This window comes from Fundulus heteroclitus, chromosome 11, assembly GCF_011125445.2.
Source record: "Fundulus heteroclitus isolate FHET01 chromosome 11, MU-UCD_Fhet_4.1, whole genome shotgun sequence".
Classification (NCBI taxonomy): Eukaryota; Metazoa; Chordata; class Actinopteri; order Cyprinodontiformes; family Fundulidae; genus Fundulus; species Fundulus heteroclitus.
Window position 1 is genome coordinate 14,776,296 of NC_046371.1, and position 24,219 is coordinate 14,800,514.

The following is a 24,219-nucleotide window of genomic DNA, read 5'->3' on the forward strand; positions in this document are numbered from 1 at the left end:
AGACTATCCCCAACAGGCGAAGAAACGGCAGCGTCTCTACTGTTGGCTTGATTGGTTGCCTCTATTGTCCTGCACCTTCACTCCATGTATAATCCAGTCACATTCGTAGCACAGGTTGTCCACTTGGACAGTGAAAGTGTTTTCTTCCGTAATGGATGGCGGTGTGCTTGAGGCTCAGTCTCGGTGTCCTCGTTCCAGGCTGAATTCATGTGGCTACATGAGCAGATGACAGACACCAAACTGGCAGTATGAGTCTTTGGCTACAGCATAACCAGACACAGGAGTTACTAATTGAGAAAAAAAAAAGGCCTAAAGTGGCTGCAGTGTTGCTAAAAGCTACAGACACACGTTTACATGCAGACGGAAAGGTGAGCGGTCAGGATGCTTCTTGTGCTTCTACACCTGTTGGGAATCTGAGCGTAGCTTTAAATGGATGATTTGTCGGAGATGTACAATAGGATTAAAGTGAGGAACAGTCTCTCTCCACCCCCCCCCCCCCCCCCAACAAAAAGCTGCAGAGAGCTTCAGTCTGGTGAGGTTATATTTATACCACTTTCCAGATCTGCATCCATCAGCAGAAACACTGCCGACTCCCTTTGGTGACCTCCTCGGAGGAATGGACCGTGTTGGGAACAAATCCGCTTTTGACGCCTTCCCAGCCGTCCTGGATCTGGATGTCACCGTTTCGGACCAGCTCGAAGATTTCCCTCGTCAGATCCACAAATGCCTGAAGTAGAAAAAAAATAGCTCAGTCAGAGCTAAATGTCTTCGCGGGCGTGTGAGTTTAGAATGAGGCCGAACAGACAGCGAGCACTTTGAACCGTCTTGTTATTGAAAATTGCTTTATAAATACACTTGCCTTGCCCAATGGCTGAACCTGTGTACCACTATTCGCTTTTCTGCCACATTTATGTTTCTGATCATGAAACAGATCTTAATATCTAGCAAAGATGACCCAAGGAACTGCAAAGAGCAATTGGTAAATTACATAATTTATTAAAGGTATATAGCCACGTAATATGCTTATAGAAAAAGACCAAAAAACGTTTGATCATTGTAAAATAAGGTTATATACGCCAAGCCTCCATTTTGATATTGGTTTGATATTCCTTTTTGAGCCAAAAATTATTTGTTCTCCGGTGTGATTAACAAATATAAACAGATGTGGCGACATCTAGTGGCAGTATCGCAGAACTATTATAATGCCGGTTTTCTTAATTTATAAATAAATTGTAAATAGTACCGGACCGAACCTGACCCTCTGCAATGCATCACAATAAAGTGGAAGCTCGCAGTCGTCGAAGACCAATCGTTATTAATTAAAAATACCTATCTACAGCAACTTTAAGAGCCTCATATCGGAGCATTCAATCACATCCGTCAACTCTTCGGTCACATCTGAGCAATCGGCAGGTTTAGCGTCTGCTTCAGTGAACACCAACGTTCATACTGTACTCCCAGCGACATTTCAGTCTTTTCCCTCTTGGAATCGTATTTTTATGCACTTTTTTCACTGAATCTTGGACTTTTGCTCATTGTTTGGTTGGGAGATGCTAATAGCCGTTAGCCGCTGCCTTGTTTTAAACCCGGCACTACGTACTTCCGGTTAAAAACGTGAATAAACACAAAAACCTCTATTTACTAACAAGTTGGAAAAAAAACAGGCATAAAACACCAAAATAACAACTAATATGCCACGACGATGTGATAATCTTTCATAAAAACCTTGTATGCAACCAGTGTGAGCTACTGACCTTTAAATAAAAAAAAAGTCAAATGACGTGTCTATGCACCTTTAAGGGACGAAAGCTTTTTCTTAACCAACCTAGCTCTACATGAAAAGTACTTGCCCCCTAAACCTCGTAACTTGTTGTGTTGTCCTTGGTGGCAACAACTGTCTTCAAGTGTTTGTGATGTCTTTCACATGTGGATGAGTTTTGAGTGGATATGTTTTTGGCCCGCTTGTCTCAGCAGAATTGTTTTAGTTCAGCCACCATGGAGGGTTTTCAAGCATGAAGTCTTTTTTAAGGTCAGATCCAAGCATCTGAGCAAGATTTATCTGAACTTTGAGTAAGCCACCTCAAAACCTTCTGTTGGTGTGTTTTCCATCATTGTCCTGCTGGATAACCCAGGTATGCTTGAGCTGAAGGTCATGAACTGATGGCCTTGCATTTTGCAGCAAGGCATCCAGGTCCAGAAACAGCAAAGCAGAGGCAGACCATCACATCACCACCTTGACTGTCATCGCTGTTTCTGAAATGCTCTATTAGTTTTACACCAAGTGTAATGGGGACACACTTCCGAAAAAAAAGAAAAGAAAAAAATACTCTTGTCTCATCAGAACACAATATTTTCCCAAAGGTTTTGGGAAATCTTTTTTTTTTTTTTTTTTTTTTTTGTAGCTGCAGTAGTTTAGGCCTTGGAGCGCCACAATCAATGCCATTGTTTGCTAAGTCGCTCTCTTTTCTTGTTGAATCATGAATGCTGACCTTACCTGATGCAAGCTAGGCCTGCAGCACTTTAGATGCCGTTCTTGGTTGTTTTGTGACCATCTGGATGAGTCGTCAACGCACTCAGAGTCATGTTGGTCAGCCGACCACTACCGCTAAGGTTTACCACTACTTCATTTGTTCTATATCTACAAATCTATACATATATAGACATATAGATATATAGTTGTATACATGTATATACATATATACAACTAAATATATATATATATATATATATATATATATATATATATATATATATATATATATATATATATATATATATACATATATACAACTATATATATATATATATATATATATATATATATATATTATATATATATATACATATATACATATATACAACTATATATATATATATATATATCTATATATATATATATAGTATATATTATAATATATATATATATATATATATATATATATAATATGGAGAGAGAGAGAGATATATATAGATATACAGACAGACAGACAGACAGACAGACAGACAGATAGATAGACGGATAGATAGACAGATAGATAGACAGATAGATAGATAGATAGATAGATAGATAGATAGATAGATAGATAGATAGATAGATGAGGATAGATAGATAGATAGATAGATAGATAGATAGATAGATAGATAGATAGATAGATAGATAGATAGATAGATAGATAGATATTTTCTGATAAGCTCTTTCTCTGTTGCCTTGGAAATAACATTATATTTGTTTGCTGTTTTCATTACTAAAAATTGTGCGTATCTTTGCCACTGTCTCGCCCCATAAAGGAATGTCATATCTTAATGATTCTCACTGATGTTCCTTAGAATCCCTCAGCTCTGAAGATGACCGTTACCCTTTTAAGCATTAAGTTGTCAGTGACTTCTCATCTCTTCTTAATTTTCTTCAGATTGGGACATGCATGACCTTTTGAGATCTTTTAGCCTAGTTCATGTTGTTGGACAGCTTCTACTGAGGGGATCTATTGATTGTACAGATCAGATTTAATGTGGCTAGTTAGATTTAGCTCAGCTTTCATCAAAGTTGTTTAATCACAACAATGCATGATGGTACTGCATTGGGGCGATTACTTTTTCACACAGGGCCATGTGGGCATGGAGAAACGTCTTCCTCTAATAAATATCATAATGTGAAGACTGGATATACTTGGGGGGGTGTGGGGGACCCCGAGGGTGCTAATACTTTTACCCATCACTGTATATACAGACCTTCTCCACGTTGATAGCATCCCGTGCGGATGTCTCCACGTAACGCATCCCGTAGGCCGCCGCCAGCTTCTCCGCCTCGTGCTGGGTCACCTGCCGCTGGGCTTCCAGGTCGCACTTGTGGCCGACGAGCAGGAAGACGATGCTGTGCGGCTGGACGTGGCTTCGCGCCTCCTCCAGCCAGTTATGGACGTTCTGGAAGGAGCGGCGGTTCGTGATGTCGAAGAGCAAAAGGCCGCCCACCGAGTTACGGTAGTACGCTCTGGTGATGGACCTGGATGGGCAGATGGACGTGGGATTGCTGGTGTTATTAATTTATTGGCACATAGAGGTGTCTTGCAAAAGGTTTTTTAATTGTTTCTGAATTTTGCCGCACTTAAAACCAAACGTTTCAATGTCTTTTATTCGGAATATTTGTCTTAGGGCAACACAAAGCAGAGCACCTTTTTGAACTGGAAAGAAAAGGATGCTTGATTTTTCAGATTTTCTTGGCAATCAAAATCAGAAATATATGGTGGGAATTTGTGTTCAGCATCCTTGAATAAGTACCTTGTATAACATTTAATGACGATTACAGCTCCAAGGTTGTTGTTTCTTTTTGCTTATTTCTCTATCAGCTTTATCTAGAGCTTTGAATGTATGCCAATTCTTTCAATAAAAGCTCGAGCCCAATCCAGTTAGGTACATAGTGTCCTAAAAACGTAAAATTAAGTATACTTAGGTCTAGATTTTGACCGAGCCATTTCGACATGTGTTGATGTAAACCAGTCAAATGTTAACTAAACTACTACAGAGGCAGGGAATCTCAAAATGAATCACCGCTAATTAAACGACATGCAAAATGGGACTAAGTGATAAAAACAGCACTGCCATGGAAAGAGCACGACTAATGATGAAGCTCTGTCACGTTTTCTTCTTTTCTGGTCTCTGTGGTAATAAACCTGGAGCGTAAATACTGGTTAAGGGAGAATAAAAAGATGTTACATGAGTAAGAAGGTGTTTAAAGTTAAATCTGTGGCCATGTGAAAATTAGGACACCTTGCAACAGTTTGAAGGGGTTTCTAACATATTTGGACAATTTAATATGAGTTAACAATACGTTAACTCATATTTATATGTTACTTGAAAAAAATCATGTAACATATCAAAAAAAAAACCCTCAGGAAAAGACCTTTTAGATTTTCCTCTGAAGAGTAACAAAAAAAGCTATTTTTGACTTTGAATAATTTAGGATACTCCTCACTCCAGTTGATTCTCATTTAAAATAGGTAAATCACACTTAAGCGTCATGTTAGGGCCACAGGAAGCGGGGTGGGACCCAAAGAGCTGTCTGACGCCTTCAGAAAGAAGCTTGTAGCAGCTTGTGAGTCTGATAAAGGATTTAAAAAGGGTTTTGAAGGAAATCTTAAATCAGCCATTCCACAGTAGGGAAGGTATTTTACAATCGGAGGACATTTAAACCTCTGCCAACGTGTTGTCCAAACAAGTTCACCCAGGAGGCGGCCTGCAAGATGCTAGAAATCTCCTAAAAACTCCTAAAATGTCAACAATGGGACCCAAAACAGCCTCTTGATACGAACATGCATGTCTTTGCAATTACAAGGAGATTAAGTAAACTTTCCTAGGAGGTATGCAAGGAGGGGACCTCAAGCATGGAGGTGTGAGGGCCATGGTTTGGGGATGCTGCTAGAGCAAGACATGGCCAGCTCACCATCATGGGTGTTCACCATGATCTCTACCCTGAATGAGAGAGTCACTGAAGGAAATGTGATACTGTCTATTTTACAAAAAAGGCTGATGCAGAATAGGACCCTGCAACGTGACAATGACTTAAATCTGTCAAGGACTGGGTGAGAATTGAGATATAGGGTGTTTGTTTTTCTTCAGTCGAAAAGGCATTTTTTTGGCAGATATTTATTAACATGAAAACAAGGTAAAAGTTTGATGTTCAAGTGGAGCCCAGTCATTTCAATTTCCAAAGATTAAAAAGAAGTCTTCACAAAACTCATATCAGCATTGATATATGAGCGTTTCTTTCACTGAATCAGGGTCTCTTTATTCTTTTCACATCACTGCAGATGATAAAGAAGGAGTTAAAGGAGAATTCACAAGGAACAAGCTCTGCAACATTATTCAAAGACAAGAAATATTCCAACTAAGGGAACACAATAGAGGAGCTTTACAAAAGCAAGAATAACATAGAAACCAAGACAGGAACTGAGCCATGCATTAAAAGAAACAATACAACCATGAATGGGATGGAGGATTAATAAAAATACCCTTTGAAATCAATTAAAAGATGTTTTGTTCTCACGTCATAGGGCTGGGAAAAAAAAGAGCAGCTAGAGGAGGTCTGTACCTGAACCTCTCCTGCCCCGCAGTGTCCCAGATCTGAAGTTTGATCCTCTTTCCCGGCTCGATCTCCACCAGGCGAGAGAAGAAGTCCACCCCCACGGTGGGATCTGACACCTGGGCGAAGCGGCCCTCCGTGAACCTCCGGATGAGACACGACTTGCCCACCGTGGAGTCTCCGATGACGATCAGACGGAACTGGTACAGCCATATTGTCTCCATGTCTCATGTGAGTTTAATCTGTCGCAGAAAAAAAAATGCGTTAGTAGGTTTTAAACTGAGCTTAAAATCAGAGGAAAGAAGCAAAAGCTCACATTACAAAGATTTAACTTTGTGTCATGGATAGTTCAGATTATCTTCTCTGATCAGTTTGTTGGCCAATTATGTGATCTATCTATCTATCTATCTATCTATCTATCTATCTATCTATCTATCTATCTATCTATCTATCTATCTATCTATCTATCTATCTATCTATCTATCTATCTATCTATCTATCTATCTATCTATATAGATATGTTCCTTCACTAGTTCCATGTACAGTGTCCTGCTACAAGTACTCATATATGTTGAAGTTTGAGCATTTTGTTAGTCACAGTCCTTAATGTATTTTATTCAGATTTTATATACTAAAACAAAGTAGATAAATGTGAAGTAGATGAAAATTGGACAGATTGTTTTCAAAATGCTTTACAAATAAAAAAAAAGTTAAAAAGACATGGCAGTCCACCTAAGCTAGGGGGCAAGTTGACCATTAATCAGAGATGCCAAAAGGAAACATGAGAGGAGCAGCACTGTTCAGGTAGAGGTTGTTTATCTCCTCCAAATAAACAAAAATGAATCAACAAGAGATCCAGTTTGCCGTTTGCCGTACCCCATCTGGAGAGATGAGTCCAAATTTTTACTTTCTGGATTACATGCAAAACATTAGTTGCGGAATCAACAACGCCGCAGTGAGATATGACGGTGGCAGCTTCATGCTTTTCTCCAGCAGGAACAGAGACGCCTGTAAGAGGTGATACGAAGATGGATGGAGCTAAATTACCGAGTAATCCTGGAAGAAAATCTGCTGCCAAACACCTCAGAGTGGAGAGAGGAGGTTTAGCTTCCAGCAACATACAGCCAGAGTTGCAGTGGAATGGTGTAGATCAGAGCATTTATACCTATAAGAACGACTCAGACAAAGTCCAGGCCTAATATTGAATTTTCTCCCAATATGTCCGATCTCAAGATAGCTTGCAAAGAAGAATGGACACAAAATGTCAGTTTATGTGCAAAGCTGGTAGCGACATACCCCTAAAAGACTTGCAGCTGGGACTGCAACTACATGTGGTTCTACCAAGTATTTAAACATGCAGTACCTTCAGATTTTTATGTGCTTCTACTCCGCAGTTATGCACCGCTTTGTTTTCGTCTATGACATAAAATGTGGCAAAATGCAAAAATGTTCAATGACTACTGATACCATTGTGAGGCACTGGAAATGTCTAAAAAAGGAAAATGCTTTCAAAAGAAATAGTCTAATTTTGTGTTAGAAATAGTGCATCTTTTTTAAAAAGATTGAATACATTCAGTTTGAGCTCCGCTTTGTGTTGATTATAGGAGTAATTATTTGTTTATGACACCAGAAGAAAAAACTCAAATCATCAAGCTAGTGCATGTGATTCACAGTGGGGTGATCTAATTTTTTGGGGATGGGAGGGAGGGGGGAGGCCACTCCCCTCCAACTCAATAAACAGTGGTGTAGTTAGCCCCATGTGGATTGTAGAGTAGATGATACTCAGCAATAACACAAAACGAGGCGTCGGAGCACGGCATTTACTTTCAACGAAGAAATACACGCAGAAAAAACGCATTGTTGTTACCCAGATTCCCGAAAAGGTAGAAGAAAAGGGGTTTTATCCGTTTTATCCTGCCCGTATCATCCCAGGAGCATCTTTTATTCTATGCATTTAGGATGCAGATGAATACATATGAATGGTGGCCTACCTTGATTCAGAGCTCAGCTGCAGTAAAAAACAAGCTCCATGTTGAAGATTGTGTCTCCTGAAAATGACCCCTGAGGCTGTCGGTAGCTGTGATGCAGCAACTTACAGAAATAACCCCCCTAAGATGACGCACATGAACCCGTCTGGCATCACGGTTTAAAAAGTACACAAGCTAGCTGCTGAGTGCGCGCATCAGCTTATGATGGGAGCTGCTGGTATCTCCGTGTGATCATCCGAAATGGCAGCAGCAGGACGCAGAGCCACCAGCAGCAGCAGCAGCAGCAGCAGCCGCGGTATCGCGCACAAACACCTCTTCCTCGCCCTCATCAGCACCAGTACCGTAACTGCACCGGCGGCTGCGCAGCGGAAAACTCCCAGGATGCTGCATTCAAGGACTGGAGGAAAGAAATGTTCCAAAAATAAAAACACACAATGTCTACATGATACTGATGCATTTAGCCTGGTCACTTCGTGCGAGGAAAAAAAAAAAAAATGTAGATAACTGACAACTTTTGCGACTTGTGTAACTTTTGTAATTTGACACACTTGAAGCCCTTTGTGAAAAGAAATGTAACAAAATAATCAGTATTTTTGTGCATGGTCTTCTTTTTGCACGAATATAAAATAGCACAATTTGTACACACTTCCATGTACATCCATTGTACATTTCCTGTTTATTCATATTCTGTGTATTTACCCTTGTGTATCGATGTCTTAACGTCATATACTTATACTTTTGTTGTTATTGTTTTATTGTGTGTACCAGAGTGTATTTTGCTGCGAATCCACTGGATCCACCCCCAGAGTGACAAATAAAGGGGTTTTCTATTTTATAATGCTGCAGAACACGTGTAGTTAAGGACTATTAAGACACGCTGATATGACAGTAACTTGAAATAATACCATAACGGAATGATCTGACAGAGAATTGATGTAACAGGAAAATCAACAAAGATCCATTCAATGTGTTCAACAGTTCCCATTTTCGGGATCTCCACTGTAAAACCCTCACTTGACCTGATGAAATGTTGTAGCTTGTATAAATAACTCATAATGGCATTTAAGAAAACATAGTTTATAAACCGTTACGTTTACAGTAGCTAGCCTACTCAGGTAATCATGACTTTTTTGAAAGCGTGCTGAGACTGATTGCAAGGTTTCCGAGCAGCACTTGAAAGTACCAATTACTCCAAGACGAAAGTTAGAGATTGATTCAAACTGCAATGCTGTATCGTTAGTATTTGCCGCAGACATACAGCAAACGTTCTTTTTCCTTGCAGACGGGATAGGTGTAACCCTTTTTTTAGTTGGCAATTTGACAAATAACGCAGCTACCGACTCTATCATATCGTAATGTACAAAATAAGGACTAGGTAGCAGACGTAAGGAAAGTTGTAAAATTAATCCTTTGAAAGAACTTTAAACTTGATAAAAACGACCACCTGGAAGAACTGCCCCTCAATCTGCATAATGATCATCAATAATAATAATAATAATAATAATAATAATAATAATAATAATAATAATAATAATAATAATAATAATAATAATAATAATAATAATAATAATAATAATAATAGGGAAACCAAGAAAAAAATTTACTAGAATGTAGAAGAATGAGATTTACGAGTGGCACTTACATGCACCACCATCTCGGCTGTTAGACACGCGTTCAAACTGTTACAATGGATTGGCTTCAACATTTTCAGCGCACAGTGTCAACGTTGTTATTTTCCTCTGCAGGCAGGACTGATGTAACCGTTTTATTTGTAATTTAACGACAGAGAAAAAAACGAAACGACTTTCCATGACTTTGGATGAGCTTATTTGCAGTTTCGCCGTCATATAGCCACCAGCGTTTCTCCATATCATTGAGTGTTTGTTTTTTGTTTTGTTTTTTTGTCCATCTTGCCGAGCTGCTGCAGGCATGCAGCAGGAGCTTCTATTCAAAGTCTTGGTTGTCGGGGACCTGGGTGTCGGGAAAACCTCTATTATCAAGAGGTACGTTCATCAGATCTTCTCCCAGCACTACAGAGCGACTATCGGGGTGGACTTCGCGTTGAAAGTTCTGCAGTGGGACAATGACACCGTGATCCGGCTGCAGCTGTGGGACATAGCAGGTCTGTCTAATGTTGTCTGCTGAAAGAAGGGAAAAAAACAGGGGGAAAAAACAGCAACCTTTAATTTGTAAAACAATTTCAGAGCAAGCATTAAGGAAGTTGTTTGCTGCTGTTTTAACTATCTGAATTGTTTCCCCCTTTGCATGCCTCAGTCCCTCCCTGTATGTGATGCCTTCTCGTGGAATGTAGATCCTGTGTCTCACTGTACGTGGTCCCATGATTAATTATGTATCACATGATTCTACTTCAGGTGCTGGTGAACGGTAGTCAACAGCAGTTGTTCCCTCTGCTTCTGCTCTTTAAATTGTTATCTTTTTTCTTTTTTCTTTTTTTTTAATCTTAGCCAACTACGTTTGGGAACATGTTTTTTTGTCTCTGCGTTTCATTCTTGGGACAGTTTTTTTTCTGATTGCATCTCAGTCAACATGGTGGTGGGGATGCCATCTACACACAAAGACTAAAAATGGTGGAGGGTTTAAATCCCCTCAGAGACCTGAGGAGAAGGCACAGGGGATTTAAAGCTGGGCACAAGTGTTTTCTCTTTTCTGGTATTTAAATTCAGATGCAGTTGCTGCTTCCTGCCAGCTGGCTCCGCTGTGGGATCTTGATGCAGATCTTCTCCTGGGTTATTTCATGTATTTCCTCCTGCATCACTTCCTGTTGAAGTTCTCCTTCTCTCCCGATTGGATGCTCTCCTTGATTGCTCCACCAATCCTGAAAGAGACCTCCTTATTTAAACTGGCACTTCTTTGCAGACAGGACAGCTGTGATTTGTTGTGCAGCTTGCCTTTTGTACATGGTGTGTCTTCCTGTTTGTTATGGCCGTTGAGCCAGGTCGTAACCGTGTATTTTTAAAAGTTATTTATAATGTTGCCATTTCCGTCAACCTTTTCCAATGCGATACTTCAAAATGCGTATTAAAAATAAACAATGGAAACACGGCTAGTGCTACAGAAGCACCTTCAGCTAAATACTTATTTCCTCTTAGTCTAAAACAGAAAACCAGAGGAAGATTTTTTTTCATTCTGTGGACATCAGACTGTTTAACTCATCTATCTCAGGCCATGAAAGAGTTTGTGAAGACATCAGGCGCATTTCCATCGTCTTTTGCGCGGTTTGTGATTCATTGGGCCAAGAAATGCCTGGAAGAGGGAAACGCCTCCTTGGGGTGACTTTAGCCCCTACCCCACTCCCTGTTTGCAACATTGATACTTTAAAGAAAACTGAGGGAAAATGGTAAATGATAAAAAAAATACATCATTATAAATAAAACACAAATAAAAGAAAAAAATACAAATAATGTTTACTATAACTGTAAATGCAAGATTGTCTTGGAAATTTTTCAATGAATCCACCAGGATATATATCAGGATCACGCATCGAATAATAACATAAGGCATAGCCTCTCTGCTGTCTGCTTTGAAACTGTGTGCTTAAGACAGACAGAAGCAGAGAGCTGTTTAGTTGCTGAAAAGCGGTGTGCTCCATCAAATCTCTTCTCGACTCAGCTCGGTTTAACCTTGCTGCTCAGCAGAGCTGGAGGAACCCGGCCTGGCCCTGAAGAAAACTTCTCCTGAAACACAACCGTGCGGTGCGCACCCAATACTGAACTGGGCCTATGGCGCCCTCATTTATGTCACTTTTTCCAGTGTCAGGATTTTACAATGTTTACCATATCATTTATAAATTGCGTATAAAGGAGCATCTTTTATCTGAATTCAGGCTGCTAAATTGCACTTTGCCTATTGTTTATTGTCTATACCCACACATATTAATTATAATGTGTTGCATGAGAATTGACTTGAGTTGACTTCCTGTTCTTTTATCCCAGGACAGGAGCGATATGGAAACATGACCCGTGTCTACTACAGGGAGGCGGTGGGAGCACTGGTGGTCTTCGATGTGACGAGGGCCTCCACGTTTGAGGCTGTGCTGAAGTGGAAGGATGACCTGGACTCTAAGGTGGCACTATAACACTATAACACTACATCAGTGACTGTAACGGAGCACAGTCATGCAGTGACACAGAAATATAAAGTTGTGTGTCATCAGTCTAGGTTAATAAATGTAACGCTATTTTCTGGGCTACATTTTGAAATAAGTTGAACCGAGAATGAAGCCTTGAGGAATCCCAGCAATGATCTTTGTTTGCTCAGATTTATGATTACCAATTGATACAAAATATTCTGAACGGCTGTGCGTGATTTTGACCAATTTGCCACTGTACAGGACACTGACCAACCTTTCCAGTCTATGTATGTTATGCTCAACTGTGTCAAACGGCCATTGCAGAGGCGTGGACCAGTTTCGGTTTCATTTGCATGTTATCTAAGCCATTACAAGGCCTTTGCTGGGCAGTGCTATAAATCTTGGAACTCCACACTACTCCAAACATTTTGAATTGAGAAAGTCTTCTGGATAGGAAGCGAAACGTCTTCAAACTTTGGAAAAAGGTCCAGTTGTTTTGGAATGACCATGACCTGGATGAATGAGAATCTTTACCAGCATATCAGCATACATAGTGCAATAAATGTTGTAAAACTTCATACTCTAAGCTAGGAGAAGCAAATCAATTTTCAATTAGAGGACCTGAGAGTGGAGCTGTGAGGAACCCCTCGTGTAATCTTTAGCTGCATGGATTTACAATTACCAAATGTAACAAAATTGTCTCAGTGGTGATAAGACATCCAACTGAAAAGCATTGAAGAGAATTTATGTATTATTAAAAAACGCAATTTGTAGACAAACTGCCTTTTCAAGATTTTTGCTAAAATGCTTTGTTGGATGCATTGCAGGTCTGTAATTAGTCATTATTTCATCATCTAGATTGGACTACTTAAGAAGACAGTTGGGCGCTACAATTTTCAGGGCCTGTGGAAACCTGAGTGAAGAGAAGCATATACCATGTGCAATAATTTAAATTTGACACAGCTAAAAATGTATGGGCACCATATGAAAACAAAAGGTTGTGAATTTCAGCCCATAAAATGTTGATGGTGGTAGACTGGAATGATGGTGGTGATATAAACTGTGCTGGACGTGTACGCATGGAGAGGCTGACAGGATTTTGCTGGGTCGGTATATTTTTACCTTTTATTAAATATTGATTTCCAATCAGATTTCAAAACAAACAGAAAAAAACTTACTCTGACATGTTTTTCTTTAGGTGACAAACTATACTTAAAGTTTGTTTGATGGATTTTACAGATAGATTTTTAGTAGCTTCACCAGCTTTCTGTGGAGTATTGTTTTCTAGAAATCCAATGCCTAGAAAATGTTTATTTTAAATTAATTCAGAAATTTGATAGTCCTAATATCTATATATATATCTATATATATATATATATATATATATATATATATATATATATATATATATATATATATATATATATATCAAGAGTTCATTTGCAAATAATGCAAATGAACTCTGTTTTAATACATTTTTTAAAACAACATACTTTTTATTATTTGTTTAAGGTGATACCAGTCAAACTAACCTACCGGGTAAATTTGATCAAGTAAGAGTGACATAACAAAATAATGTCATCTAAAAAATACACCTTTATTAAAAGGGACCCCCTTCCCCACTTGCATTTTTGTTTTTTCTTGGCTAAAAACTGAGTTATCTGTGTTTGCAAATTAACTCTTGACTCAAGGTCATGGTTATATACAGCTGTTCCCACAAATAATGAGTTGTAACGTAAAAGTTATATGTGTAGGATGTAGTGACATCTAGTTGTAGAAATGTCAAATTGCAGTGCTGCGTGTATCTGTATTTCCGACCTAAGAGTGTGAGCCCTATGGAGGTTGATAAACACACTAGTTGTTCACAGCAGGGTCATTATACAGTACCAACAAAACCGCTTATTAGAGAAATCAAGCAACTGAACTATGTAGTTTCTGGCTAGAAACTGCTTATTTAAGGCAATTGAATCAAAATGATTTTTATTTTCCACAATTCTGTTAAAAAATCTTTAATTTCCCCCGATAAAATTAAGTCTGATGGTTTATGTCACAAGCTCTTAATAATTTTAGATTTTTTTGTGAGCGTGTTTCCTGTATTTTTTAATATACCAATCTAACTTTTTATGCGGACAAAAACAACAAGAGAAAGGACCCACCGGCCGACGAGAGAAAAGCCCCGCCGGCCGACGAGAGAAAAGCCCCGCCGGCCGACGCAAGCCCCGCTCAGCCGGCCGACGCAACCTCCGCTCAGCCGGCCAACGCAACCTCCGCTCAGCCGGCCAACGCAACCTCCGCTCAGCTGGCTATAGCTGAGATTCCTGCTGCGCACGCCACGGCCAAAGCCTGCGTGGGTGCGCACATCTCGCCACCGCCAGTTTTCGCTGACGTCCCGCCGGCCGCCGAGAAGAAAGACCCGCCGGCCGCTGAGAGAGAGGACTTGCCGGCTGCCGGGAAGAAAGGTCAGCCCGAGGCCTCCGATGGTGCTGCTGTGCCTCAGCCTGAGGCCTCCGTGGGTGCACACATCTCGCCGCTGCCGGTCTTCACTGACTTCCCGCTGGCTGACGAGAGAAAAGAGCCGCCGGCCGTCGAGAGAAAAGACCACCCTCAAGCTGAAGTCCTGCAGTCCCGCGAGGGGGTCCCGGTGGACCCGCTTCCTCCCTACGCTCCCGAGTCCAGTGAGGCGGTCCTGGTGGACCCGCCTCCAGTCTACGCTCCTGAGTCCAGCGAGGCGGTCCAGGAGGACCCGCCTCCAGTCTACGCTCCTGAGTCCAGCGAGGCGGTCCAGGAGGACCCGCCTCCAGTCTACGCTCCCGAGTCCAGCGAGGCGGTCCAGGTGGACCCGCCTCCAGTCTACGCTCCCGAGTCCAGCGAGGCGGTCCAGGTGGACCCGCCTCCAGTCTACGCTCCCGAGTCCAGCGAGGCGGTCCAGGAGGACCCGCCTCCAGCCTACGCTCCCGATTCCAGCGAGGCGGTCCAGGTGGATCCGCCTCCAGTCTACGCTCCCGAGTCCAGCGGGGGGGTCCAGGTGGACCCGCCTCCAGTCTACGCTCCCGAGTCCAGCGAGGGGGTCCAGGTGGACCCGCCTCCAGTCTACGTTCCCGAGTCCAGCGAGGCGGTCCAGGGGGACCCGCCTCCGGTCAAGCCTCCAGAGTCCTCCGAGGCGGTCCAGGGGGACCCGCCTCCGGTCAAGCCTCCAGAGTCCTCCGAGGCGGTCCAGGAGGACCCGCCTCCAGCCTACGCTCCCGAGTCCAGCGAGGGGGTCCAGGTGGACCCGCCTCCAGTCTACGCTCCCGAGTCCAGCGAGGGGGTCCAGGTGGACCCGCCTCCAGTCTACGTTCCCGAGTCCAGCGAGGCGGTCCAGGGGGACCCGCCTCCGGTCAAGCCTCCAGAGTCCTCCGAGGCGGTCCAGGGGGACCCGCCTCCGGTCAAGCCTCCAGAGTCCTCCGAGGCGGTCCAGGGGGACCCGCCTCCGGTCAAGCCTCCAGAGTCCTCCGAGGCGGTCCAGGGGGACCCGCCTCCGGTCAAGCCTCCAGAGTCCTCCGAGGCGGTCCAGGGGAACCCGCCTCCAGTGCCAGCTCTCCAGTCCAGAGAGGCGGTCCAGGGGAACTCGCCTCCAGCCAAGGCTCCAGAGTGCTCTGAGGCGGACCAGGGGAATCCGCCTCCAGTCAAAGCTCCAAGGTCCTGTGAGGCGGTCCAAGAGGACCCTCCTCCACTCTCAGCTTCAGAACTCTCCGAGGTTCCTTCAGTGGAGTTCCATGACAGGAGAATAAGGGCAAAGCTCCACTGCCAGCTACCTGAGATCCTCCTGCCTCTCTGCCAGCTGACCCAGCCACGACGAGGTCGCCCACCGCGACGCCCGCCTCTGTTCCAGCCACGCCGGGGCCGCCCTCCGCGACGACCACCACCAAAGACCCTGCCGTTTCGCCGCCCGATGACTGCGCCTCGCCGGGGTCGCCCACCGCGACGCCCGCCGCCTGAGTCTCTACTGCTCTGCCGCCGGCTGACCCTGCTTCGCCGCCTGCCGCGCCCAGGCCATCCTCCACGGAGCCTGCCGAGAACTCTGCTGCTTTGCCGCCTGCCGCACCCAGGCCATCCTCCACGGAGCCTGCCGAGGACTCTCCTGCTCCGCCGCCTGCCGCGCCCAGGTCGTCCTCCACAGAGCCTGCTGAGGACTCTGCTGCTCCGTCGCCTGCCGCGCCCAGGACGTCCTCCACGGAGCCTGCCGAGGACTCTGCTGCTCCGTCGCCTGCCGCGCCCAGGACGTCCTCCATTGCTCCCAAGCCGCCGTTCAAGAGGCGTTGCTCCCAAGCCGCCGTTCAAGAGGCGTTGCTCCCAAGCCGCCGTTCAAGAGGCGTTGCTCCCAAGCCGCCGTTCAAGAGCCGTCGCTCTCAAGTTCCCCGAGTTCCACGCTCTCAAGTTCCCCGAGTTCCACCGCGCTTCAAGAAGTTTTTGAGTTTGAGTTTCAGCGCGCTTCAAGATGTTTCTGTTCTCCCGGCACCTTTTGTTGGAGTCTGACCCCCCGTCCTGTCCTCCCTCCGCCCACCCGGGATGGGTGTTCCTGTTTTTGAACTGGTGTTTTGTTTAGGCCGCCTGGGATTCGGCCTTGAGGGGGGGGTGATGTCAGGATGCAGTTCTCCTGCTGCACCATGGACAGTTCCGGAGCCTTCCACTACCTTCTCTCCCCTGCTTCACTCCATGCTGGATCAGTTTCACCTGCTGCAATAATCAAGTCTGGACTCATTCCACCTGTTCAACCTCCTACATAAACTCCTCTCATTTCTGCTTTCACTGCTGGTTCGTCAACGTCCTTCCCACGTCTGCTCATACCTCACGTCTCCCAGCGTCCTTCGTCCCACATCGTGTGCTCCCATCTCCAGCCAGCCTCGTCTCTGCCTTCCTGCCTGCGTTCCCTCAAGTCCCCCGGCTTCGGCTCCACTACGTTCTCCTGCTCCAGCCACGGTCAACATCACTCTGCTGTCATCTGGTACAGTCTACTGGTTACCTTTCCACCACTCATCTCCTTCAGTAAAACTCTTAAAACGAAGCTCTGTGTGTGGCTGAATTCAGGCTCAGTAATCAGTACCTGACACTTGTAAACCAGTTAAATTCTGCAGGTTTGGCCTAAAACTGTCTTAATGCTGACCTCTAATACTACTACTACTACTACTAATAATAATAATAATAATAATAATAACAATAATAATAATAATAAGCATAATAATAATAATAATCATAATAGTAATCATAATAATAATGCATTTTATTTATAGGCGCCTTTCTCAACACTCCAGGTCACCTTACAAAATCAAAAATAAAGGTGATTTAGAGAAGGCCAAGAGTGACAAAAACAAACCTCTAGGAGTTCAAACATGGCTACTGCAGTTGACTTTTCCTACTGGTTAAAACTGTTCCTGTCTATGTAGCTTGGTGCATGTGTACAGTCCCAGTCTAAGGTTTGGACTTGCCTTTGTCATTCAATTGCTTTTCCTTATTTTTATGACTTTCTGCATGCTAGATACATAGCGGAGACATCAAAACTATGACTCAAAAGTATAAAAACAATGAATGAAAGAAAAAAAACAGTGAAACAGCTCATCTTATATATTTGACCTTTTTCTAAATACCACTTGCCCCTGCTTGGCCTTCTCTGAATCACCTTCATTGAGGTTAGTCACCTGAAATGGTTTTCCAACTGTCTTGAAGGAGTTCCCAGAGGTACAAATAACAAATAAAACAAATTATTGAATGTATCAAATGAGAAGGTGAGTCCAAACTCACTGTGGATGTCACAGCCATGTGTTTGGGAATAACGGTGCGTTTGATTCACCTCGAAACTTGTAACCGAGAAGTCGGCATGCCGTGATCTCCGAGGTAATGGGGTTCCTGTTTCCTGCTGGCGGACGCTCATATTCTCCATTGTTCATACATGGACACTAGGGCACAATGACAAAAACACTGTTCTACGTAGTATTCCAATTTCCGAGTACAAAATGAACGCACCATGAACCTACCTCACTCAGGGACACGCCACCGTGGCGAGTCAGGAGTTGGAATTGCGAGCATAACGAGCATTGATGGATAGTATTTATCAGGTGAGCAATTAATTACACATTTGTCAGCACTGTGCTTTAATTTAGGTACTTGGATTAGTCACCAAATTTACTGTCAGGTTACCTCTTCCTGACCACACCCCCGCTTAACACCTTCCTATCATCCCGACACTTTCTCGGCGCTCCCCACTTTGGTAGCATTTTTCAAAGTGTTGTCTGAGGCCGGGGTTACGCTTTTACGTCGGGTTTAGTTACACTTTAAACGAAACAATCGCAGTATGTTTGCATGTTCTGGTGAAAAATGTGTATGAAAAATAAACAAGTCACCAGATGATGCACTTACAATGTGACCTGATTTTATGTTTCCCAAGCTGACTCTGAACCATGGAAGACCGGTTCCTGTGGTACTTCTTGCCAACAAGTCGGACCAAATAGCGTGTCAGCTGCCCAAACTGGACTCCTTCTGCAAGGAGAACGGCTTTGTGGGCTGGTTCGAGACGTCTGCGAAGGTAACTTGACTTTGACATCATAACTGCAGCGTCCTGGCCCGTAATACTGCTTTTTTATGCTAAAGTACACCTGTGCCATAAAGATCTCCAAAAGGAGAATTGGAAAGGAAAATATACTTAGGATAAATAAGTTTTTTTGTAATTTAAACACTTTGAGTTGCCTGTAAAATCAAAAGATTTGCTTTAAACACAAAAGTGTTTTTTTTTTTTTTACTTTCAAGAGACAAACATAGGAAAGTGTAGAGTGACATCCAAACTTCTGATTTTGGCCTTTCTAATTCAATGTGTTTAAAGAATTACATCAAGTCCGAGTGAAAGTGAGAGAAAACATTTCCGTTGAAGAATCTGTAAATTTTGCAGACATCTTAGTGAGATCAGGACTGAAACAGCCACTGTGGGTTCACAGCAGCATGTGTTCAGTGGAAGTACAAAGAAGTCAAAAGGGGTCAACTAAATCTTTATTATCGAGGCTTTGGTTCCAAAATCTGAATGTTAATAGTTTAGAATAATTAATACCTTCTAATCTTTCTCTGAGATAATAGCCAATTCCTACATGGGCATTAGTTACAGTTTTTTCCACATAAAAAACCTTTTAACAGTTGTATTGAAAAGTACAATTAGGGTCATATTCTTGGGAAACATTAAAAGGAAAATGAACTTGTATTTGGTGAAAATATGTTTAAGGTCTCACATAGTGAAATCAGTGATTATACAGGATTACACCAAAGCGGAAATGTTGTAACAATTAAGAAAAAGGACCATCAAGCTGTTAAAGGGGCAGTTCGGTCAGCAAGGAAGAATCAATGGATCATTATCTATACCTAAGACTAATACTTTCGCAGTGATTTAACGAATGTAGCGTTAATCAGTAAAAAAAAATAAAAGTATTAATTGTCGACGCGATCAACAATTATTTCGGATTTCGAGAGGAGTTCACCATTGAAATTCGTGAGAGCAATTGTTAAAGCGACAATGCTCACGAGCATGGCAGTTGTATGTTGCAATACATCGGGTAAAAGTGAAAAAAACATTAGTTATTTCACCTTTCTGCTACACCACAGCCGCAGCAGACACATTCAACTCACATCATCCCTTTTTGGTCTCCTCAGCTCAAACTGGTATGGCTGTATTTCGTCAAAAGTCAGGTTGCCATCAAGAAAGTCTTCCATATATTCCAAATCGCTATCAAATGATGACGATAAATCCACAGAACTCCCATCGCTGTCGCTATTAAATCCATTACTCTCTGCTTCGCATACTGCACTAGTCGTCGCCATCTTGGATAATAGCGCGTTGTGACAAACACCAGATAGAGCATTGGGACTTGCTCGACAGTCGATACCGCAACATGACGTCACAAACTGGGAGGTGGCAGTACTGTTCTTTGACCAACATGGATGACTCCAGTAAAGCACATTCAAATGAAAATTACTCTTAATTAAAAGAACTTATCATTTAGTGAACGGTATGCAATAATTTTATATTTAAAGTACTTTCAGAAGTTTGAATTCTGAATATGACCGGACGTCTCCTTTAAGAATTATGCGATCCAAGTGGCCGGAGCTGCAGAAAGCAGTTAACAGGGACACACAAAACCAAGGAGGCTAATTAGATAATTCTTTTCAACATTTAGGTATCAGATGACTCAATTAATAATACATTTCACTAATGATATTAGCTAACACATTCTACCCTCCTACGAACAAGTAATAAAGATTTGACCTTGATCTGAAAATGGAGAGAAAGTGGGCGTAAAGAGGCCAATGCAGGCGGGATGTCATCAGGTTGTCTGGTCTCCTTCCTGTTAGAAGATGGACTGCTGCGTTATGGACAGCTTGTGACAACAGATTAAGAACAACATACAGTCCAGTCCAAACAGAAGAGATTGCCGTCTCAAGCTGATGCTGAGAAACATACACCTTAGCAAGTTTTATTCTCTGAGCTAATCTAAGACCATGATGTTGGTTTATTCCAAGCGAGTACTAAACAAATACTCGAATATTCTTGGCCAAAAACACCATGTGTTTTAGCAGATTTCCAACAAAACATTTGCAGCTTTCCTTTAGGAGAAGGAAGTTTATTCTCGTCAGTGTTTGCACATCTTTAATTCAGCTCTTTAAGACCTGAATAGAAGTAATGCTTTTCTTATTTTACACAGTTAAAAGAGCAATGCGCCAACTTAAAGATTAAATATATATTTTTTTTCTTTCCCATGCATGTCTGAGGTGTAAAATGAGTTTTCCTCTATTTATCACAGCTCCATCTATAGGGTCCATTAGTAAGTGCAGTCACAGCGGCAAATGCTTTTCCTCTTCTCCCATGCAGGCATACAACACAGGCGTCATTTCAACTTGTCACCAGAGGGGGCAAATTTCTGCAAAAACCCTGGAACTTGTGCTGTGCTCCTTTAAATCAGAAGGGTTTTCTGGAAAACAACACAAATTGATTAGCGGCCTTTTGCAGAATGATCATTAAATTAAAATTTTTTTTTTTTTTTTGCTTTATAAGCAACTGACTGCTGCTTTTGACTGCTAACTAACGCCGTACAATAACAGATTTTTTTGGCACAACGGCAGCAAAAGCTATCAAAACTGCAGCTACTGTCGCTGATGAACCCCCTGGGGAAGCCTCAAATTCAGAAGTCTGCAGCGCCACCTAGCTGCTGTGCCGCAGTACCGTTTTTATTCGGGAACATTTAGCACAGGGGTGAGTTTGACGTTTGAATTCAAACTATTTTTATTCTGTTAACAACCTGTTGTGATCGCAGGTGGAAATAAACCCGGGGCGTGTGTACTACTTGAGCATCAGAACAAAAAGCAGCCGACTTTGTAATTATGACGTCTTTGCCAGCCACATTTATCATGCTCAGGGACCACAGCCAATGAGAAAGCAATGCATTCTGGTGTCTGAAAATAGTTTAGCTTGTATCATGTGACGCAAAGTTAGCTGTGTGATAAGGGGAACGCTGGTGGTTTATCAGAATCAGCTTTATTTGCCAGGTATGTGTACACATGTGTGGAATTATGTGGATTATGTGTGCGTGTGTGGGCGTGCGTGTTGGATGGTTGTATTGATGGGCCCGACCAATTTCAAATGCGTTCCGCGTTCCACGGACACATGAACAGCTGGAAAAACTGCATTTTTTGACATCTTAGTGACACAAAATGAAAATTAAATTCACATGGACCACACTGCTATTTCCCCAGATATTTTATGCTGAAACTCTAAAAACCAATTTATGGTCCTACCAAATCCACAAAGAAACATTTTTGTAGCTTTTGTATCTCAGTTTATTCTGCGATTGTGCAAATTAAGTTGTGCGTCTGATGTGAAGGACGTCTCTTTAGAAATGCCTTTGTGCTCTGTCCATCAGGAAAACACGCACATTGAGGAGGCAGCACACTGTTTGGTGGAGCACATCCTGAACAACGAGGAGAGCGCGGTGACAGAGCGAGAGCCCAACTCCATCCTTCTGTCTGGATACACGAGCACCACAAGCAGTCATTTCAAGTGTTCTTCATGTCTAAAATGAAATCTGCAGAGTGAACGTCTCCCAGATCACAGCCATGAAGAAATAACTGAAAGAAAAGTCCCTTTTTTATTGGTTAAAAATAGAATGAAAACAATATTTATGGTGCATACTTTAGGCCAATATCTGGTATGTAAAGTGGAGTTATTTAACAAACTAGGAAAATGTAAATACATAAATTGCAGAGATTCTGAGAAAGCTTTACCTTATTAAATTAAGTTATGCGCTAACATAAGTTCCACATTTTTCATGTAATTCTTGGTATAAAATCTTTCTTGATTTGAAAAAAAAAACACATTTAATGTGAACCTTTTTATACTAATTAAACATCTTATTTTGAGTCTTATCATGATTTCTGTCCCCTGGCAAATAAAGAAGTGCATCATATGATACATTTACGATGCACTTTGAAACAGTTTTCTGTTTTGTTCTAAAATGAAAAACTGAATATAATTTTTTGAAATGATTAATTGCCTTCTCTGAAAATGTATATAAAGTAATTCACAACAGGCACCCTGTGCAGAATTTCTAGTGTTTCTAATGCAGCTTTTTCTTGAATTATACTTGATTAGTAAGAGCTAAACATATGCTGGACAGTGTGTATATGAAATACTTTAATCAGTATTTAAAGTATTTCTGATATGAAGCATGTATACACCCTGTGCATGCACTCATGCAGTAACATGTGTTGAAAACTAACTCAACCTAATCTTTGGAGGTAGAAGTGTTCAAGTGATTCTGATACTTCATTTAGAAGAATGCCATTTTTATGCTTGTAAACTCAGTAGCCGTAAAGTCCTTCAAAAAAGCATGCTTTTAATCAGAATTTAAAACTCAGCGTTTTTATTTTGATTATGCTAATGCTGCAATCTCTGTTTTTATATATATTTTGTCCCAACAGGAGCTTCAGTAGGACGACAGCTTTTTGTCTCTATAACGGTATATCTAACTTGAAAGCTACTCCTGTCTTCAGTCTACTCCTGACACTGATTTTTTTTCGTTCATGCATAGTGGTTTTAGTGGTTTCTAGGTGCAATATTAAAACCTTATCAGCTGGTAGTATTGTTCAGTATTTCAGGTATACAATAAAGCGTTACCCAGAACCCGCCAAAAAAGCATTTGGCCACCTGTGTTTCAGATTTTTCAAAATCAAAGTAAGAAATTGTCTTAAAAGTTGCAGTTGAAGAAGAATCTTAAAAAAAAAGAACTTTTATTTAGCTTCTTTCTATCTAATTGTTTTTTTTTTTTAGTGTTTCAAATATTTGTTGTAAATTAACAAAGGATAATAATCTCTATGGACTTTTCCCGCCTCACCACAACCCCCCAGAAGGAGGAAATAGGGTTAAATATAGAAAAAAAACATAGATTCATAATTAATGATTGAGTGAATCAAATGAGAAAAACTGACAAGCATCCCTAATGGTCAAAAGGAAAATGTTGAGGCAATGCCGCATTGTGGTTTCCATGTCTAGTTACTGACAACTCCAGTCCAAAGAAAACAGCCTTGTAGAGATGGATTTTTGCTGCAGACAGAAAAGCAAACTCTATCAGACCTGACTCACTGTCAAACTGTTGCTCCATTGTTGTAAGTCATTGTTTACAGATATAAAATCAATATCTTGCCAAATCTGAGTCTGTTCTTTCTTTCTTTCTTTTTTTTCAAAGCAGCAAAGAGAATCCAGCTGCTTTTGTTGAAGTCTGCCTTAAGTGTTGTTTAAAATTCATTGTTTTCAGTTTAATTGTTGCTTATTATTTCACTTCTTACCCAGTGATGGGCTCCAGCTTCAGTTTGTAAAAGCACAGATTTTTCTCTCTTTGTGCACACGCCACAGAAAAATACATCTCTTTTGTGGTCTTTTATATTCTCAGGATCCATTCATTAATTACAAGACACTTCAATAAAGAACTCCTCCCAACACAGCAGAAATTGTGAGCGCTAAGGACTGTCTGCAACCATATTTTTAATTAATGCCCATT

General features: G+C 41.9%; 2 protein-coding genes across 3 annotated transcripts; one reads left to right on the plus strand and one right to left on the minus strand.

Moving 5' to 3' along the window:
* Positions 1-531: 531 nt before the first annotated feature.
* On the minus strand, positions 532-8,388 carry LOC118564533 (ras-related protein Rab-39B-like). Its single transcript, XM_036142914.1, has 4 exons — positions 8,068-8,388; positions 6,086-6,318; positions 3,730-4,000; positions 532-727 (listed from the first exon to the last, which is right to left on the minus strand). The coding sequence occupies exons 2-4, from the start codon at positions 6,298-6,300 to the stop codon at positions 572-574; spliced, it is 642 nt and encodes a 213-aa protein (XP_035998807.1). The 5' UTR covers positions 6,301-6,318; positions 8,068-8,388; the 3' UTR covers positions 532-571.
* A 1,332-nt stretch (positions 8,389-9,720) lies between these two features.
* On the plus strand, positions 9,721-23,860 carry rab38c (RAB38c, member of RAS oncogene family). Of its 2 annotated transcripts, none has more exons than XM_036142911.1 (4): positions 9,721-10,186; positions 12,018-12,148; positions 18,576-18,713; positions 22,087-23,860. In XM_036142911.1, the coding sequence occupies exons 1-4, from the start codon at positions 9,994-9,996 to the stop codon at positions 22,243-22,245; spliced, it is 621 nt and encodes a 206-aa protein (XP_035998804.1). In that variant the 5' UTR covers positions 9,721-9,993; the 3' UTR covers positions 22,246-23,860. The 2 variants fall into 2 exon arrangements, with proteins under 2 accessions (XP_035998804.1, XP_035998805.1); XM_036142912.1 differs by having other exon boundaries at positions 9,721-10,067.
* The last annotated feature ends 359 nt before the right edge of the window (positions 23,861-24,219 follow it).

What these genes read in the sequence shown, in the direction of transcription:
- LOC118564533 (XM_036142914.1), bottom strand. Translation starts at nt 6,300, where the DNA reads ATGGAGACAATATGGCTGTACCAGTTCCGTCTGATCGTCATCGGAGAC. An exon ending in GCGGGGCAGGAGAGGTTCAG is followed by an intron (nt 4,001 to 6,085) that starts GTACAGACCTCC and finishes CTGCCCATCCAG; the next exon opens with GTCCATCACCAGAGCGTACT. An exon ending in ATGCTATCAACGTGGAGAAG is followed by an intron (nt 728 to 3,729) that starts GTCTGTATATAC and finishes TTTCTACTTCAG; the next exon opens with GCATTTGTGGATCTGACGAG.
- rab38c (XM_036142911.1), top strand. Translation starts at nt 9,994, where the DNA reads ATGCAGCAGGAGCTTCTATTCAAAGTCTTGGTTGTCGGGGACCTGGGT. An exon ending in GCAGCTGTGGGACATAGCAG is followed by an intron (nt 10,187 to 12,017) that starts GTCTGTCTAATG and finishes CTTTTATCCCAG; the next exon opens with GACAGGAGCGATATGGAAAC. An exon ending in GGTTCGAGACGTCTGCGAAG is followed by an intron (nt 18,714 to 22,086) that starts GTAACTTGACTT and finishes TCTGTCCATCAG; the next exon opens with GAAAACACGCACATTGAGGA.